The 19,232-nt window shown below is 50.7% G+C and overlaps 1 protein-coding gene across 13 annotated transcripts in view; it reads right to left on the reverse strand.

The window, feature by feature from the left end:
• The window catches only part of DLEC1 (DLEC1 cilia and flagella associated protein), an 82,026-nt gene that overhangs the window by 21,543 nt on the left and 41,251 nt on the right, over window positions 1–19,232 (reverse strand). For 12 of the 13 annotated variants that reach the window (XR_012500091.1, XM_074345231.1, XM_074345234.1 and 9 more), the window contains 13 exons: window positions 14,246–14,333; window positions 13,433–13,606; window positions 12,663–12,799; window positions 11,331–11,423; window positions 8,685–8,775; window positions 7,459–7,621; window positions 6,047–6,410; window positions 5,197–5,255; window positions 4,530–4,698; window positions 4,029–4,122; window positions 3,687–3,817; window positions 3,421–3,579; window positions 821–960 (listed from right to left, as the gene is read on the reverse strand). Coding sequence is in view for 12 of the 13 variants with exons in the window: in XM_074345231.1 (XP_074201332.1) it covers window positions 821–960; window positions 3,421–3,579; window positions 3,687–3,817; window positions 4,029–4,122; window positions 4,530–4,698; window positions 5,197–5,255; window positions 6,047–6,410; window positions 7,459–7,621; window positions 8,685–8,775; window positions 11,331–11,423; window positions 12,663–12,799; window positions 13,433–13,606; window positions 14,246–14,333 (1,862 nt within the window). In the remaining variant the exon portion in view is untranslated. The remainder of the gene's footprint in view (window positions 1–820; window positions 961–3,420; window positions 3,580–3,686; window positions 3,818–4,028; window positions 4,123–4,529; window positions 4,699–5,196; window positions 5,256–6,046; window positions 6,411–7,458; window positions 7,622–8,684; window positions 8,776–11,330; window positions 11,424–12,662; window positions 12,800–13,432; window positions 13,607–14,245; window positions 14,334–19,232) is intronic. The other variant, XM_074345235.1, reaches the window with a different exon arrangement.

The following is a 19,232-nucleotide window of genomic DNA, read 5'->3' on the forward strand; positions in this document are numbered from 1 at the left end:
AAGCCAAAATCATAGAAACAGAGTAGAAGGGTGGTTACCAGGGCCTGGGGGGTGGGGAACTGGGAGAGATGTGGTTTAAGGGCACAAACTTGCAACTAGTAGGCGAACAGGTCCTGGAGATCTAATGCGCAGCTGGGTGATCATGGACAACAGGACCGTGCGACATACATCAAACCTGCCAGGAGACTTGCGTATTCCCACCACAAACAGGAAATGGTACCTATGCTAAGGGATGAAGGTGGTAACTAGTGCTGCAGTGGCAATCCCGTTGCAAAATAGAAATGAATCAGGTCCGTATGTTGTACACCTTAAACTTACACATATGACATATGTCAATCATATCTCAATAAAATTAAAAAAAATCTGCCACAATTATTTTGTGACCGTTCTGTTGCTGAACACTGGTTGCTTCCAGTTTTTTGCTGTCCTGAACAGTCTAGCTGTGAGCCTTCTATTATGAGCACACCCTGCACATGAGTAAGCTCAGGCAGCGTATCTTGAAAGACTAACGCTGCACCAAGGGCTCTGTGCGCATTAACCCTTCCTTGGAAACAATGAAGTATGGTCCAAAGCGGTTCCATGAATGTACATCCCTTTAGCATACGCGTACTAGGGAGATACATGTATCTCCCATAACATTACTAATGAATTATCTCCAGCTCATTTTAACTTTCTTTTATGTAATTGCCAAATTTTATAGGCTAAATGTGTATCAATAACTTTAAGTTCCGAAACGTCTGTAGACAAACATGTAATTACACACAATATAAGCTGCAAATATGCATAGAGTGCATTGTAATGGCTCCCCCAACCCCCTCACCTCCAGGCTCCGTTGACCACCTCCAGCTCCAGGACAGACTGCAGACGCTGGCAGTGAAGGGCCTCCAAGGTGATGTTCACTCTGCACTTCCCCAGCGACGGAACCAGGCCACTCGAGGGCTCGATGTCGAAGGGAGACACCTGATGGGAAGGTCAGTGGCGAGGATGAGAGTTGGGGGCTGGCCATGACCAGCCAGGGTCACACCTAAGCTGCCTCCGGCTCTACAGAGAGCTTCTAGGATGCAGGAGGCAAGCATCCAGATTTCTTCTTTGCACCCACATGGTCTCTCCCCCACCCCCTGACCTCACCCCCACGGAAGGCTTGTTCTCGTTCACCCAGTCCTGCCCCGCTCCCGCATACCAGGCTCTAAGAGGGAAGAGGAAAGGCTCAGGAAGAAGTGTGCACCTGGGGAGGGCTTTCTCTGCCCCTCTTCCAGTCCCGGATGAGACTGGGTGCACTAGCCTGACTGTGTGGTCCCCTGGCCCCAGATGGGCCACACTGGCCAGCAGGGAGTCACTAGACATTGAAAGATCACAACCAGGAAGAACATTGCTTCTCTTTGGTCTCTTCCTTCCTTAAGACCAAGACCAGGAGGGCAAGACACCTGCCTGTAGGGAGACCTGGCCGCCCCCTGCTGGCCAGAACTGCCCTGTCCTACCCCCGCCGCCTCGCTGTGCTGTCTTGTTCTGAGTTCCCACCTCCCTGGCACTGGAGGGTGGCGTGGGCTGGCCTTAGCCGCAGGAAGAGCGGCTGGGGTGCTCTGGCCTGGCTCGCCAGGGCTCAGGCGCTGGCGTTTGGGCCTAAGCTTGGCTGCTTAGGAAACAGCGCCTTTTCTTTCTTTGCTCTTTGTTCCTCACGTGCGTCCCCTTTGGAGCTCAGGGTGTACGACTGTGGTCTGGGGGCTGGGTTTCTGGGTCTCTTGACCTGAGTACATCTAACCAACCCCAAATTTCAACATTACTTTTGAGAGCGCAAAAGAACACAGTGCAAAGAATCGTAGAGACAGGATTCCCTCTGACCTCGATTAGGACACAAACCTTAGTACACTGTGAAACCGACAATTACTATGATTATGAAATGTAGTTATTCTTCACAGTGGGAGAAAAACAGACTGAGAATTAGAGAACTGGGATTTGATGTGATTCCACCACCTGAGAGCTGTATGAGCCTTGGGAAGGCGCTGTTTCTCCACTGTCAAATGAGGAGGTTGGCTGAGGTCTGTGAATTGCCAACTGTGCTCCGAGAAGTCCCAGAAATTGCTCAGAAGTCCTAGGGCAGGGGAGTGGAATGTGGGGAGAGGCAGGTTGGGGCAGGGATGGCTAAAGAGACTGCCTCCAGGTGCCCAGAGCAGGCACACTTTATTCTAGATCCTGGGCTTCTGCCAAAGGTTTCGTTGGAAGAAAAGGTTCCTGCCCAAAGATACTGGTCCCACCCTGTCCCCAGGTCCCAGTCCCAGCCTCTGTGGTTCTGTGAGCCAAGCAGGGAGACAAGTGCGCCCTGGGAGGGCCAGCACTGACTCCAAGTTTGTAGGACAGGCCAGTTGGCAATGCTTTCCTGGCAATGGTGTTGGCAATTTGGTGCAAACTGTCATAACTTCTAAGTTTCAGAGTGTCCAGAAGGGAAGTGAAGCCAGCAGGTAAAGAATGGCTCTTGGCCGGAAAGGAAAAGTCCTGGAGAAGGGAAGGAACATTGGCAGATAAGATGCATATGTGGCTGTGACTGTCTTTCTTCAGCTCCTGGATGTGGAAGGAAAAACATGCAGCATTCTGATCAGGAGGGGAAGTAGGCGGCATGGAGGGAAACCCTGGTAGGAAGCAGCCAGAGGGAGGGTGCCAATACCAAACACACCCGGCCAGACTCTCACAGTGCAATGGCTGCTTCCACGGAGCTGCAACCACCAAGTCCCAGTGTGAAGAGGGGGCGTGGTGAGCCAGTGATGTCCAGCTGCCTGCCCATGAGTAGGGAGCTAACGATGCTGGGTGTGACTTGGTTATGTTCCGGATTATACATCACATTTAAACATGATGCCATAATTTAAATGTCATGGTGATCATGCTTAGCCACTTTTAATATTTTCTATCTTTATAGTAAAAGGAAAAGCGCTATTTGAGTGGAAATGATGTTCCTTTTGGAGCCTTTCGGTTTGAGCCACAAGCCTCTGACCAAACACCACCTGGTGGCAGGTACTCAAACTGCAAGCACAGTCCCTGGGAGGCTGGGAACCTGTGGAGTCAGCCTGAGGGCCTGCCCCTCCCTGGAGGCCTAGGGAGCTTCCCTCCTGACTCAGCTGCCTGTTTGCTTCCTATCTCAGGCTGTTCCAATGGAGGGAGAAACCCCTGTCCTATTTCTGCGTCAGAAGGTAGAGAAAGGAACAGGAAAATCCAGTTCAGGGTTAAGTTCTGCTGTAAAAGGGACCCCCAACTGCCTCAGAGATGGGGAAAGGGGGACACTGCCGGGCAAAAGTCACCAGGCAGGCCTTTCTTCCCCGCTCTGCTGACTCTGCACTCCGCATGCACCAGCACGAGCTTCAAGCTCAAACCCCAGGGTTAATTGGCTCCTGCGGGGAGGGGGCACCACCAGAGCCCCAGCTCCTGACTTACACCCGCCTGCCGTTCTCCCAGGCAGACGCGGCTCTCCCTCAGGTACCACGTGGCCGGGAGCTGGCTGACGTTCTGAATCTGGATGGAGCTGGTGGCCTTTTGGCCCAGCCGCAGCAAACCAAACTGCAGGGCTGAGACGTCGATGACGAGGGCAGGCCCCTGAGACACCCAGAGGGGACTGTCACTGGGCTACCTGGATGTGGGCTCCGTGCCCTGCCCTGGCCACCATTCTGGCCCGCCCAGCTGTCCAGCCCCACCCTCGGCACCTTAAAGGCTGCCTTGATGTGCAACACCACAGGCGACGGGGAGTCTTTGATTTCACACAGTAGGTTCTGGCTGGTCGGGCCGGGGACACCCCCAGTGAAGCTCAACTCAAAATCCTCGACCTCGCTGGGCTCTGGGAGAGACAGGAGAGGGGTAGAAAGGACGCAGGGGCAGGTACCCTCTGGGGCCAGGCCCAGATGCCTGGCCTTTGCTGACTCCTCATCCACCACAGGGGCCAGGTGGCGGCTGGCGCTCATCCCGGGCTGGCCCTGAGCCCCTGCATAGGCCCCTCTCGCCGCGAGGTCTCCTTCCCCAGCCAGCCCCTCTCGCGGTCCTCATGGTACCAATGGTCCCTGTGCAGGGCTCCACTTCAATGATGTGGCAGTCACTGATCTTGCCCCACGTGTATCTGATGGCCGACTTGCTGTTGTTCCACATCTGGAAGACACACCCCAAGTCAGGCTCCCCAGGGACTGCCCTCACAGGTAAGATCTGGACTTGTCAAAGGACTGCAGGATTCTGGGCTCACAAAAGGTCCTCTCAACAGCCTCTGAGCTAAATCCTGGCCACGCAACAAACACTGTGGGAGTTGTGGGCGCCATATCTGGCCAAAGGCCCACGATCATAGGAACAGATTCCACAGTTCTGTCATTCAGAGGATGCTGGGAAGCTGACAGAAAGATAGACATGCCCAGCATCTGCGCAAACCACATGGGCTCTGGGAATAACTCGTCCTCAGTGCAGCGGCCATCACTGTTGGCCCCGCCAGCCACCTTCTCCCCACACTCGTGCCCAACTTCAGCACCAACTCAGCCAGCCTAGGCTGGGGAGGGACAACGACCTACCTTAAAATCTTTCTTCACGTTTATGCCAATGTAGTTCTCCCCGGGGATGATGAGGGCATACGGTTCTAAGAGAACCTGGAAAGGTTCTACTGAGCCTTTCACCTCGACTTCCAGGACAATCACATCATCCACAGAGTATGAGGGATCCTTCAGGTTTTCCAAATCCAAGCTGAACACAAACCCACCATGAGCTCGGAGCCAACATGTCCCCTCTCTCTGGTCTTGTGAAAAGAAAGCACCCACCCCCTACACACAGCTCCCAAGCCCCCAAGCCCCCTGAAGTTAGAGGCATCAGCGATGGATGCAAACAGCTCAATCGCAGGCCTGGGGCAGGGGCACCTCCTTGACCCCGACAGTGGGTTTAAGGACGATATGGAAGAGGTGCCACCATGGGGCAAAACCTTCCCTCATTAGTCACCACCATCCAGGGGCCACCAGCCTAGCTGCCTGGCAGTAACCGTGAGCCTGGGGCACAGCTCCAAGGTGCCAGGGTGGCCTATGGTGCTCATGGTGAGTCTGTTAGCTCTGTTTCCTGCACGTGGAGCCAGGCCCGGGTACCCAGGCAAGCAAAGCGCTCCCACGCATCAAAGCTTGCTGGGGGTCAGGTGGCTCATTCACTCCCTTCCCCGCAGCCCCCATCGGGAGGACAGGCCCAGTTCCCGCTCACCTCATGGGCTCTGGGACTTCCTCTAGCACCATCTGGAACACACTGTGAAAATTCCTCAGCTGTAACATAAACACAGCACCCTGAAAACCGAAGCCTGACGCAGAGAAGGCAGGGGCCGTGGCAGAAATTCTTCCTCCCCTGGGCCTGGACACTGGGAAGGCCTCCCACTGAACACAGCACTGCCTCCCTGCTATCTCTTCCCCACCCCAGGGAAACAGAGGTGGCTGCCAGGACATGAGCAGGACTCAGGGGCTCGGGGCCACTGCCGGCTCAAGACTGGCTCGCCCACCTTGGCTACGCCTGGGGGAACAGGATGGAAAGGCCCTTGTCAGTGCCCTCGACATGTCTGAAGCACCACATCCTCCCAGGACGGACAGTGAGGTGGCTGGATGCTGGGTTGAGGGGCAGGCCTGCTGTCTTAACCAACAAGGGTCCCCAGGCAGCCCCCTCACATTTCCCCCCTCACCCATTACACATAGGGCTTCATGCTGGACCGGGGGGCTCGCCCTGGGGAACCTCCACCTGACTGTCTGGAGGCCGCTGTGGGCTGGGCAGGAATGGTAATGGCTCTGACTTCGTAGAAATACGAAAGGCACCAGAACTGAGGAAATGGGCCCCGGCTGTTGCTGCAGACAGGGGTGTGTGGGGTCAGGACCACGCAAAACGAGCTGCTTCGTCTTGCACAGAAGCGCATCCCCCAGTCCCATTCTTAGCTAAGGGCCGACCTCGGCAGGGTGCCAGGGATCTCAGCAGGGTCAGCTGGGGCTTCAGTGTCACCCAAGAACAGGGACAGAGAGTGAAATCATCGTGACCCAATCAGGTGTGATCATCAAGGTGGTAGCGTTTTAACCTCACGAGGAGAAAAGCTCAAGATGAACTCGTGGTCCGCGTGGGGGTTGAGCACACCCCTCTCGGGCGTGATGGAGAAGGCCGTCTCGCGGTCGGGGTGGTACTGGATGCTGTCTGTGCTGTACGCTTCTCCAGGCATGAGGGACTGCAGGTTGGGCTTCATGATCTGCCAGTGGAAGGCCAGCTCCACGTGACTGTGGGGGCAACTTTGACAGTCGGCAGTGGATCCAAGGCCATGTCTCTTCTCTGTCAGGACCAGGCGCTCCCACCCCTGCCTGGCCTGGCCGGGCCCCTGGGGTGAGCATGAAAGGACCCAGGAGCAGGTAGTGGCCAGGTCAGCCTTCAGACCCTTCCCATGGGGGAGCCTGGGTCAGGGAGAACACAGAAGTCAGGGCGTCCAGAGCTGGAGACCTCCTAACACAGCCCCCCTGCTGACCCCCACCCACAGCCGCCGGAGGTTAGAGCCACAATGACTCAGGGGAAACGGTACACACGGGGAATCACAGTCTAACCATCAGGCAGGCCCTCCCAGATACCAGGAAAATTTTCTGTGGTCTCTCCTACCACATGAGAGTTTTTGCCACATCGACCCCACCCTCTGCCTCTCCAGTTTTGGCCTCCCAAAACTGCTCTGTCCAGAAAGATATGTGCTCAGGCTGCCAATAGGAGTGGTGACAACTCCATGGTGGCAGGAGGGGTGGGACCCCAGCCCCAGGGCACTGCTGACAGCAGGGGTCGGAGGAGGAGGGGAATGGCAGGTGATAATTGCTCATTGTGCGGTGCCAGAGCCTGTGTCAGGCCTGGGTCACATGGGCAGTCTGGCCTGGAGGCTCCCCGAGGTCTGTCCTGGTGTGATGGCCAGGCACAGAGGAAGGTCACGGAATAAATGGCAGTAAGAACGGAACCCACAGACCATCATATCTGATCTTGGGACTTGGGTGGCAAAACTGTTCCTGGCTCAGGGTGGTCCAGATGACCTACAGCAACACTGTCTAGTATGACTTCCCGTAGCGATGGAAATCTTACGTATCTGCTCAGTCCAGTATGAGAGCCACTAGCTACATATGTGGCTACTGAGTACTTAAAATGTGGCGGTGCCACTGAGGAAATGAATTTTTAAAAATTTTTTTTTTGGGGGGAGTAGGTAGTTAGGTTTATTTACTTATTTATTTTTAATGGAGGTACTGTGGATTGAACCCAGGACCTTGTACATGCTAGGCATGCGCTCTACCACTGAGCTATACCCTCCCCTTTTAATGTGATTTCCATTTAAATAGGCACACATGGCCAGGGGCTACCAACAGTGCAAATCTGGATCCTTCCAGACTTTGCCGAGATTCCTCCCTGGGACCTCAGGCCAGGTGAGGAAGAGGGGAGGGTGTGTGCTGGGGTTCCTGCACAGGGGTCACTCACGTGGCATTTTTAATAATCAGGAGTTTGCTGGCCGTGGACTGGAGGTTTTCAGGCTCAAAGCGTATGAAATGCTGGGCTGTTAAGTCTGTGAGCTCTCCTGGCTCCGGCTGGCTTTTTTCACCAGAAATATAGATCAGATCCAAAGCAACCAGCTGCCCAACTCCTGACAAGGTTGGGGAGTGAAGTTTCACTAGGGCTGAAATCAGGACTCTGTGGCCCAAGGCTGTCACAGAACCCAGTCCACCACCCACATGCAACTGGCCTTGACTGTGACCCCGGGAAGTGCACACAGAGGGGAACAGGGAGCCAGGGGCACGCAGATTCATGTCTCCACACTGTCGCATAGCAGTGATTTTGATAACCTGGCACAAAGCAGGCACTCAACTGCCTGTTGAGTGAAACTGGACGCAGGGCAGGTGGATGGATGGAAGGAACAGGGGCATCTCAAGGCAAGTCGGCAGGATGGCCCTTTTGATGCTACAGAAACCTAGGGGCACCCCTGGTGGTTTCTGTGTGAGTCACGGGCAGTTCCCCAAAGGAGATCAAGGTGAGTTTCTTTTTTTTTCTTTCTCTGAGCCTTCCCTCATACGGAAGGTTTTCTTTTTAATTTAGTTTTGTTTTTTTAAATTGAAGTATAGTTGACTTACAATGTGTTAATTTCTGCTGCACAGCATGGTGATTCGGTTATTTTTATATATACATACATATATATATATATATATATTCCTTTTCATATTCATTTTCATTATAGCCTATTACAAGGTATTGAATACAGTTTCCAGTGTAGATTGTATCTGCTAATCCCAGACTCCTAATTTATCCCTCCTCCTTTCCCTCCTGGGAGTCTGCTACCGTTTTGTAAATAAGTTCATTTGTGCCATTTTCTAAGATTTCACGTACAAGTGATATCATATAGTATTTGTTTTTCTCTGACTTACTTAGCATGATAATCTCTAGGTCCATCTATGTTGCTACAAATAGTATGATTTCATTCTTTTTTACGGAGGATGAGTTTCAAAGTGACATGATAAAAGACTTCACCTCAGGTATCTCTCTCTCTTACTAGAAGTCCCCTTGGGACAGTCCTGAAGGTCACACTGGCTTGGGTCTCTAAGGTCTGACCAGAGTGAGAGACCTGGAACCATCCCCTCTGTGTGCCCCGACCCACTGCCAAGGCTGGTGTGGCAGCTTCCACTCCCCGCCCCCGGGGGTGCCCCCAAGCCCACCTGTGGTCACCACCTCCTTTATCTGGCAGTTGTCACACACGATGACGAAGGTCTGCTCTGCCTTTCCTAGGCTGGTTGGGAGGAACAAGACCTGTGGAGAGAAGGGTTGTCCTGGTGACCCCCATTAAGGGGCATCCACCTCCCTTCCCACTCCTCTTCTCAGCCACACACCCTCCCCCATCCTCCACTTTTCTCCCCACTCCCTGCTGCCTCCCTAAGCCGAGGCTCCCCCATCAAGGGGCATGTTGGAAGGATGCAAAGAGAAAACTCACAGAGGCTGCAATACAAATGACTCTCAAACAACACGTTTAACCTCATTCGTGATAAAAGAAATATCATTGCAAACCACCTGCAAGAACAGTTTTTCACACCTCACACTGGCAAACAGCAGAGTTACCTATCATAAACACAATGATGGGATTTAAAAACTTTCTTCAAAATAATCTAGAGGAGCAGGGCAGGGTTTCGTTGAAAGTATAAAGGCGATAAGGCTGGCCAAGAGTTGATAAATTTTGAAGCTGGATAATGAGTATGTGGGTGATCCATAAACATTTTATTTTTCTGTTTTAAAATGTCCACGATGATGATTTTTTTAAAGTGTTATAATACACTGTATTGGCAAAGGTGTAAGAAAACAGGCTCCCTCATACATTGTTGTGGGAAGTACAATCCACATGGCGGGGATTTTGGCAATGTGCATCCCAGTTATGAGAGCAGAGACCCCTGTGTCAGCAAATCCACATCAAGGACTGGGTCCTGTGGGGCAGACTCATACTCGGACAGAGTGATGGATGTTGAAGTTAATCACTGAGATGGCCAGAGATCAGAAAAAATTTTTCATGCCCACCAGCAGGGGAAAGTTGGCCATAACTATGGTTCATCCACCCAGTGGAATACTATGCAGCTATAAAAATGACATGATCACTAAGATATAGTGGTAAGTGGACAATATACAATGCAGAACAGAGTACGGAGTGGGCAACTATTTGTGTGAAGGAGAAACAGAAACAAAAGAGAGAAAAACCATATGCAGTTGCTTATGTAGGCATCACATATCTCGGGAAGGGCACTCAACCTGGTAAGGCTTGTGTCCTCTGGTTGGTTGAGGAACTAGGGTGAGAGGGAGCATTTCACTGTGTATCTATTTGAATCTTCCAAATTTTTAGTCATGCGAATTTATTTCTTATTTGGAAATACGAATAACTTTTAAAAACAAACAAAATCCTGATCAATGAACAAAATTTACATAAAAATGCAAAGGGGAAAACCTTCCCCTGATTCTCTTGCTGCTGCCCCCTCTTCCTTTCCTTGGGGACCATGGGAGGATGGGATGAGGGGGACATCATGGCCTGGGCAGGGGTGACCAGCCCTGATTCCTTAAGGCCATGACAAGGGTCTGACACGGCCTGGGCTGTGCTAAGAGGACCCAGCCTACCCCTCAGCAGAGGATGAGGATGGATATAGCCCTACTGTGCCCCTGGACTGGCCTCATTCCAACCCCAAAAGCCAGATTTTTATCAAGATCAGATTATTACAGACATGAACAAGATAGCATCGTTCCAGAACAAGACTCCATCAGACCCTTGGAACTAGAAAGTAGCTGATAAAGGAAGCCATCCTTTACACCTTGATAAAGAAGCTTCTGGAAGTGGGTCCTCAAACTTCACTACACACCTGAATCACCCAGGGAGATTTCAAAATCCTATGCCCAGGGGGAGAGTATAACTCAGTGGTAGAGTGTGTGCTCAGCATGCACGAGGTCCTGAGTTCAATCCCCAAGTACCCTGGACCAACCTCAAAACCTCAGGGCCAGGGCCCAGACACCACGTTTCTGGGCAAGTTTCTCAGGGGACAGCAACTCGCAGCTGAGTTTGAGAATCCATGGCTCCTGGCTCTCACTACCTGAAGACATGGTGGAGGCCAAATCCCCCTCCAGAGAAACCAGACAGCCTTTACTCTTGAACGTGGGTGCCTCCTTCCACAGGCGAGTGAGGAAGGCCACGCATCCAGCCACCAGACAGCACAGAGGCAGGCTCCCAGAGCCGGGGGTCAGGGAGGCCGAGGTGAGATGTGGAGCAGCAGGGGCAGGAAGACATCACCATTTCTCACAGGCTCTTCCGGGGACCCGTGAGCAGGTGTCACAGGCCAAAGGGGCCACTTAGGAAAGGAGATGCCCACAGCCTGGAGGTCGGACTCTGGGAGCTTCTGTAGAGGTTCAGAGTGAGGCCTCAGCAACACGGGCCTCGTTGACTATGTAACTGGAGATGAAACAGGAAAGAACCAGGTACCAGATCTGGGGGAGGGGGTGGCCCAAGACAGACTGAGGGACTAAGGGAAGATCCTGGAGGCAGCTTAAATGCCAGTGGAGGCGACTCCCAGGCTAACACTGCAGACAAGCAATGCTCAGGGATTGTGATGGGAAGTGCTTTCCGCACTTGCTCCGCGAGAGAGGTCATGGGACAGTCAAATGACAGCACCCCAGAGAATGCCAGAGCGTGCTCCTACACAGAAACCACGAAGGCCAGGACCTGGGAGTGGATATGTGGGTCATGAAAACACAGAGGCTGATAAAATCATGCAAGCCGTTGAAACAGCCATGACGGATCATAAGGAGGCGGAAACATATGCCAGTGTCTGATCACCTACCTCCATGAACACGGCCTGGCCAGGGGCCAGCTTAAACACCGACGGGAGGATTCCAAAGGGAGGCTGCTCGACAAAGCCAACAGTTGCAGCAGCCTTAAAGAAAAGCACAAGGTGACACAAGAGTAAAAAGAGTAAAAAATTTTACGACTGTAAAATCCAGGGCTCAGATGATAAACGTCTGTCCTCTGAACATCCGTTTTGCGGTTTGAAGGCTCTCAAGGATCACCCAGTGCCCTGTTCGTGAAGAAAAGCAGGCTCATTCATTCAGCAAGCATTCACTCAGCCTGCGCTGGGTACCAGATGGGGTTCTGAAGGTTAAACGTGGGTAGATCACGGAGCATCCGTAAAGAGCTGCCTGCTACAAGGAAGACCACGGACAAATGTTTCAGGAGGCATGAGAGAAAGCCTCCTCCCTACTACAGCTCCCTGGGTGGCTGGTGCCAGCTTCCGTGTCAGCCTCCATGCCTGACCTACCCTTGGCCGTGAGCTCCTAAGTTGAGGGAAGCTGTCACCTTGTCAGCAGACCTGCAGCCCTGGCACCTACACAGAAAGCTACTTAGCGTGCCAGGGACACAAACCCATGCCTCCAGGACCCCGGCAGGTAACAGAAATGAGTGAAATGTGCATCTGGGAACACGCAGTCCCTCGGATGTATCAGTGGTTTCTGGAGATGCAGGCACAGCAAAATGTCTCTGCTATGAGAGCGACACAAGTGCGTCCTGATCAGGGGTGTCAGAGTGCGGCTGCCTTGGGGGTGGGGGTGGGGGCTGCACAAACAGGAGGGAATGTGCGCACGCCTGGCTACTCGACTCCGGCCAGCAGGGCCCCAGTGGATCCTGGCCCGGGGCTGCACATCTCCCCATTTTCCAGGGACTGTAAATGCAGATTTCTATGTGAAATCTCCCTCCTTTTAAAGGCTGGCTTGAAAAATGTTTTGAAGCAATGTTGGTTCAAAAAAATGTTTCCAAGCCCTGCACCAAATAAGTATGCCCCTGGAATTCAGCCAAAGAACTGCCAATTTGTGACCTGTGCTATATTCAAATGTGTGCTACAATGAATGACAGAATGAATGAATGAATGAATGAATGAATGCATGCATGCATGCATGTATGCCATGAGATCTGAGCCAGGCCTTGGAGGATAAGAGAGGTGATACAACCTGCCCCGGGTCACAGATATTCGGGCGTCACGTGAACTACAGCGCTGATCTCCGCACATGCTGATCCCCACTGGGACCTTCCAGTCAGAGGTGCACCTGAGCAAGTCCCTCCCAGGGGTTATTCCCTTTGACGGATGTGCTCTTCTGCCAGGCAGCAATCTGTGAGCACTTACTCTGAAGCTCGGCGGCGGCCAGCTCTTTTTCGGCATTATGCAGAACTTGCCCACACTGAAGCCCACGTTTTTGCAGACGAATCTGGTTATCTTCATTCCCCCAATGAGGCAGTAACCACAGTCCAGCACCAGCGACACTGCAGCCAGAGGAAAAGATGCAGGAGAAATAGCACGTGGCTCTGAACAGGGGCCACAGTGATCATCCTGAGGCCCAGCCCAAGCTCAGAACAGCCGGGGAGGGGCGCAGGGGACGGATGGGGACGGCCTGCCCCTCCTTGAGCAGCTGGAGTCAGTGCCTGCTGCTGACTCAGGCCTCAGCCAGTGCCCTCGGCATGGCCCTGGGGGCTGTGGTCAGAGTCCCATCCTGAAGCCGAAGAGGCTCGTACATGAGGGAGCCCAGCCAAAGCCAGCTTTCCCAAAGATGCCACCCCGTGGCCGCACAGGTGACATCCACTGAGGGCTCCAGGTGCTCCTTCTGATCTCGATGTGGCATGAGCCTACGACGCCTAGGCTGGGGTCACTGAGCTGCTGGCCTCCTCCCCTAACATGTGTCACCCTAATGTGTGTCATTCAGAGTCAGCTCCACCAGGCAGCAGGATGGTTGGGGCCTGACATGACAGAGGACAGTGCAAAGGTCCCGCATCAGGACCCAGAAGCCCCTGTCCGAGAGGACTGGGCTCCATGCCGCCACAAAGGGGCCCTGAGGGCCAGCAGTCCTTACAGGGGTTCACAAGCCCTAATTGAACCCCAAGAGAGCAGAGCACACTCACATGTCAGCACTGGGGGTGGCCTCCGGGCCTGCAGGGGGATCAGGAGCGTGTGGGCTGATTGGGTCTCCACTAAAATAAAATCATCGAAATCCCCAAGACAGTCAGGAAAAAACTGGACAGTATACTGGCAGCTCATCCCGGGAGCCACCATTCCACCTTTTCCGGGGAACATTCCTGTGCGTGACAAAAGTGACAAATGAGATTTGAGGGCCCAGCCAGCCACCGGGGCTCAGGCACAGGCGCTACAGATGGCAACCAGAGGGCAGGGGTAGACTCCACACAGCGGGGCGGGGTCTCTGATCAGTGTCCTCTGGGCCAAGGCTGTGCCCCTGGCAGACACATCAGGGTTCACGGCAGGAGCAGGCTGCAAGGGCAGGGATTCCAGGTACAAATACTAGGGCCTGGGGTGACGAGGGGGTGATACGGTCCAACTGGAATGATCACGGGGCCACGCCTGGCCCTATGGCTTAGAATTTATATTGTGGGCAAGTGAGGTTTCTGAGCTGGGATGGGGGGCTGGTGGGGAGAGACACACACAAAGTTGTTCTTGAGGAAACACTATCTCACAGAAGCAGGAAGGCTGTCTGGTAAGCCACTGCGATGGTCTAAGTGAGGAACGAGGGGGTCTGACTGAGGTCAGTGACAGCGTGCAGGGTGAGGAGTTGGCAGAACCCAGCCTGGAGGGATGTGATCCAAGACAAGAGCTGTTAGGACTGGGGGCTTTTGCTGGAGGGTGGGCAGGAAGGAAGAGTGAGCTCGGGACACAGCCTCAGGAGTCACCAGAGGGCCAGGGAGCTGCTACTCTGAGCTCACCCAATCCCAGTGCAAAGTACGGTGTGGATGGCGGGATGACTCGCACGTGGCGGCTGGTCGACGTGGTGTTCTGCAGCGAGATCACCATCTGTTAAAGGCAAAGCAACGTGTGGTGTAGCCATTATGGAAAACAGTATGGAGATTCCTCAAAAAACTAAAAATACTTACCATATGATCCAGGAATTCCACTCCTGGGCATATATCTGGAAAGAACTCTAATTTGAAAAGATACATGCACCTCAGTGTTCATAGCAGCACTATATACAATAGCCAAGACATGCAAGCAACCTAAATGTCCATCGACAGATGACTGGATTAAGAAGCTGTGGTATATTTATACAATGGAATACTACTCAGCCATTAAAAAAACAATACAATAATGCTGTTTGCAGCAACATGGATGGACCTGGAGACTGTCATTCTAAGTGAAGTAAGCCAGAAAGAGAAAGAAAAATTCCATGTGATATCACTTACATGTGGAATCTAAATAAATGACACAAATGAACATACACAAAACAGAAACAGATTCACAGACATAGAAAACAAACTTATGGTTACCAGTAGGGAATGGAGGGGAAGGGATAAATTAGAAGTTTGGGATTAGCAGATACAAACCACTATATACAGAATAAATAAACAACAAGGACCTACTGTATAGCACAGGGAACTATATTCAATAGATTTTAATAGCCTATAATGAAAAAGAATATGAAAAGGAATATATTCATATATATATAACTGAATCACTATGCTGTACACCAGAAATTAACACAATATTGCAAACTGACTATACTTCAATATAAAAAATGATGAATATACTTTCATATGTTTACTTGCTACCTGGGTTTCCTCTTGTGTGATTTATCTGTTCAACGTTTTTACCATTTTGCCCCTGTGTCCTTTATTTGTCTTTTTCTTATTGATTTGTAGGTGTTCTTTATATATTCTGGGTACTAATTCCTTATAGGGTTATCTGTTATAAACATCTCTAAGTTTATAACTTGTATTATCTTTTGATATACAGTTTCTAAAATTTTACTTTATTTTATTCATTTTTTTCAGTTTCTAAAATTTTAATATAAAATTTATCAACCTTTTAGTCAAGGTTTCTACTTCAGTTCCAAGAAAACTTTTTATATTGCCTGTATTTTCTTCTTAAATTTTGGCTTGCAATCTCCGCTGGAAAGTCTTCAGTTTAGGCTATGGAGCAAGGTAGGGATTAAATTATGTTCTGTATGGCAAGGATACTAACTCAGTTTTGCCTCTTCAGGTCTCTGCACGTGTACAGAACAGCCCTGGTGCTGTTCCCTCTGTCTGCTGCCACTCTCTCAGACACGGAGCTAGCTGCAGCCACCGCTGTCATTACGGATCGAGGTGTCCGTGGCACGGCTGCTCCTTGAACCCATCGAGGCAGGTCCCAAGACAGCCTTGCTCTCCGCCACATGAGGCAAACCCCCGACCAATGAAGGGCAGGATCCAGCAGTTTATATGGCTTTTGAAGGGATGTCCCACAAGACAAAATAACCAACTGCACTTTCTGGAGGTCACCTCGGTGATACATTCTTGGACTGGCTCTGCCTCTTTCCATTCCCTCTCCTCACTCCTCCCTGGAACTGTACATGAAAGCACATAATCCACCACCTCAGCCTCTGCTTTATGGGAAACCCAGGCTAGGACAGCTGGGCATCACAAGTGTCCTAAAACAGCAGACCCTTAGGATGTGATTCTGGGGTTAGCTTTCTTGCCAATCAGGCAGGGATCCAAATGCCAGAAGGTGGGAAGTCGGGTGTGATGACCCCTGGTAAGCAGTGGAGTCACCATTACAGAGGATTTCACCCGTGATCAACTGAAATGCAGTGCAGGCAGAGGTCAGACACTGAAACGTGTGGTAGCTATGGCGGCTGCAAGGTCTGGGGAGACAGTAATTAGAAGGACTGCAGAGTGGGCTGGCTTTCCTTAGCAGCATAAAAGCCTTGGGGGAAAAAATGACAGGCTCAGGGCAGCCAATTGCCAACTCAAGGCCCACCACAGAGACGTTCCTTGCATTCCTTGGTTACACACAATTTGCTCCTGGGGTGTGTGTGTGTGTGTGTGTGTGTGTGTGTTTCTTCTTGCTCGATTTGGTTTTTTACTTAGTATTTCTGAACCTATGTTCTTTTTTTTTTTTCATTTCAAAAAGTTTTTAAATTTACCAAAATACAGTAAGAACACAAAAGAGAAAGTATATGAACCATAATAAGCCCCTGGCTTACAGGCACAGGTCTCTGTTCCCACCACAACTCCAGCACTCACAGCCTGCATCCCATTCTGCCCCCATCTCAGGACAGAAAAGCTCTCTCACGGCTCCACAAGGCTGGGGAAAGGGAGTGAACCTATGTCCTTCAGCAACACTGGCTTCAGGTTTTCATTTTTCCTTATTTGGCTTTGGTGTCAAGGTAACATTAGGCTCTATCTTAAACCATTAGAGTGCAACACAAAATACCATAAACTGGGTGGCTTACGAACAACAGAAATGTATTCCTCACAGTGCTGGAGGCTGGAAAGTCCAAGATCAGGATGCCCACACTGTTGTGTTTTGGTGAGGGCCCTCTTTCACTCCTGCCTTCTCACTGTGCCCTCAAGTGGTGGATGGGACAACAGGTCTCTTTAGAGCTTCTTCACGAAGGCACTAAGCCCATCTGTGAGGGCTTCCCGCTCATGACTTAAGCACTTCCCAAAAGTCCTGCCTTCTAATACCATCATCCTTGAGGGTTAGGATTGCAACCTACAAATTTTGCGGGGACGCAAACATTCAGACCACAGCAGGCATGCAAAGAAGAGCTCATACTGATCCTTCTCAAACTCTTCCAAAAGATTAAAGAGGAGGGAATACTCCCAAACTCATTCTATGAAGCCACCATCACCCTGATACCAAAGCCAAAGACACTACCAAAAAAGAAAGCTATAGGCCAATAGCGCTGATGAACATAGACGCAAAAGTCCTCAACCAAATATAGCAAACAGTATCCAGTGACACACAAAAAAGATCATACGTCATGATCAAGTTGGGTTCATCTCACGGACACAAGGATAGTTCATCGTATGCAAATCAATCGTTGGGATACATCACATCAACAAGAGAAAGGACAAAAATCACATGATCAACTCATTAGCTAATAATGAGGGTCTGTTCCTTCTTTTTCTGGTCTCTGAAAGAGTTCATGTAAGATTGGAATCAGCTTGCAGGTTTGGCGGTGGATACTGGCAAAACGAGCTGGGTGGGCGTGGCATTTCTTTTGGTAGAAAGTTCTAAGTTATTTTCATCAGTGTTGGGCAGCCACATAGTTAGAAGAGTCAAAGAGTTCTACAAAGTTCTAAAAATAGAAATCCTGCCCTCTTGCCCTGCCTCTACCCTCACCATTTCCCACACCCGAGAGCCAGTAATTTTCTGTCCTTTAGCTGATTGGGAATTTACTCCCATGTCTCCAAATGCACTTTTTTTTTCATCTTCAGGCATTGGATGGATGATGCAGACATTCTCTCTTTTCTCTCCCATAACCAGCTCACTGTATGACACGCCCCTCCCATCCCTTATCTCCCCGATGAAAGTTACATCATACTACTGGTTAGATCAGTAATTAATGCTTACATTACTGTTGCTATGGAAATGCTGCTCATGGCTGAGCATGACATTCTCCCTTATACAATTTTTGTTTTTCCTGGAGTTAATCACTGACAAGTTATTTTGTCTGCAACATACTTATCAATAATTTAATCTCTTTCCACTGCCCTACAAATCTCTTCCCAAGATGGCCACATGTATCAGAGACTCTTATCAGCATCACCCCCGTAAATCAACCTCTCCTAGAGCCTTCTGGCCTCTTCGGATCTAGACTGGTTGCCTGCCTCACCTGCTGCTATCACCCAGGACAAGACAAGCCCTGTAGCAGTTTTAAGACATATCTGGAAGTTCTGAGAGGTAAGGTCTATGTGGCTTCCCCTCGAATCTGGGCCAAGTTAAGTGACTCATTTGTAACCTGTAGCAATGCAGAGGAAGTAATGACTTTAAGGTAACCTCCAAAGTTAGGTCATAAAAAGTGATGCAACCTCCACCTTGCTTGCTAAGATATGTGCTTAGAAGCTCTGATCACTCACTTTGAGCTGTCCGATTACCCGGAGGCAGCCATTCCATGAGGAAGCCCAGGACACATGGAGAATCCACATGCAGGTGCTCTGTGGACAGCCTCAGCTGCCTAACGACAACCAGAATTGACTACGTGAGTGAAAATGCCCCACACAGTTCCAGCCCCATCTTTCAGGTTATCCCCGGACACTGACTTTATCTAGCTAAAACTTCAAACATCATGGATCAAGCCATTCCCACTGTGCTCTGTCTGAATTTCTGATCCAAGGAATCTGCAGCATGATAAAAATGGTGGTGTTAAGTTGTTAAGCTTTGGAAAAATTCCTTTTGCAGCAACAGTAACTGGAGAACCCTTTGTTACAAACCTGGGGATTTCCTTCACCTTTTCTTATGCTGATTCTCGTCTCCCATAGACCAAGCCTTCCTCTCCCTTGCTTTCCATACTTCTATAGGGGATCATGTTCCCTGGGAGTTTCCTGAGAAAGGGTGCATGGGACACGCATTTTTAAAGACCTGGCAAATTTGAAAATGTTTTAATCCTTAAACCTGATAGTTTGGCTGGGTAAATAATTATTATGCACACAGTCATATGCCCAACAGATTCAAGGGGCATTTCTAAGAGGCATCACTAGATACAATTCAATTTATATACGACTGCGGCCAACTTGCTCTGAAGGAAACCAGCCACTGTGCACTGAGGAAGGGAAGGGAAAGGAAAGCTGATGTGGAGAAGCCTTCGCAGAGAGGAAATGAGATCTCAGCTGAAAGCCGGCATCAACCACCACCCATGGGAGTGAAAGAGACTCTGGCCCCAGTCTTTTGGCTGAGACCCCAATGGCAGAACAGAGATAAACTGTTCTCACT

The sequence above is a fragment of the Camelus bactrianus genome, chromosome 17 (assembly GCF_048773025.1).
Source record: "Camelus bactrianus isolate YW-2024 breed Bactrian camel chromosome 17, ASM4877302v1, whole genome shotgun sequence".
Classification (NCBI taxonomy): Eukaryota; Metazoa; Chordata; class Mammalia; order Artiodactyla; family Camelidae; genus Camelus; species Camelus bactrianus.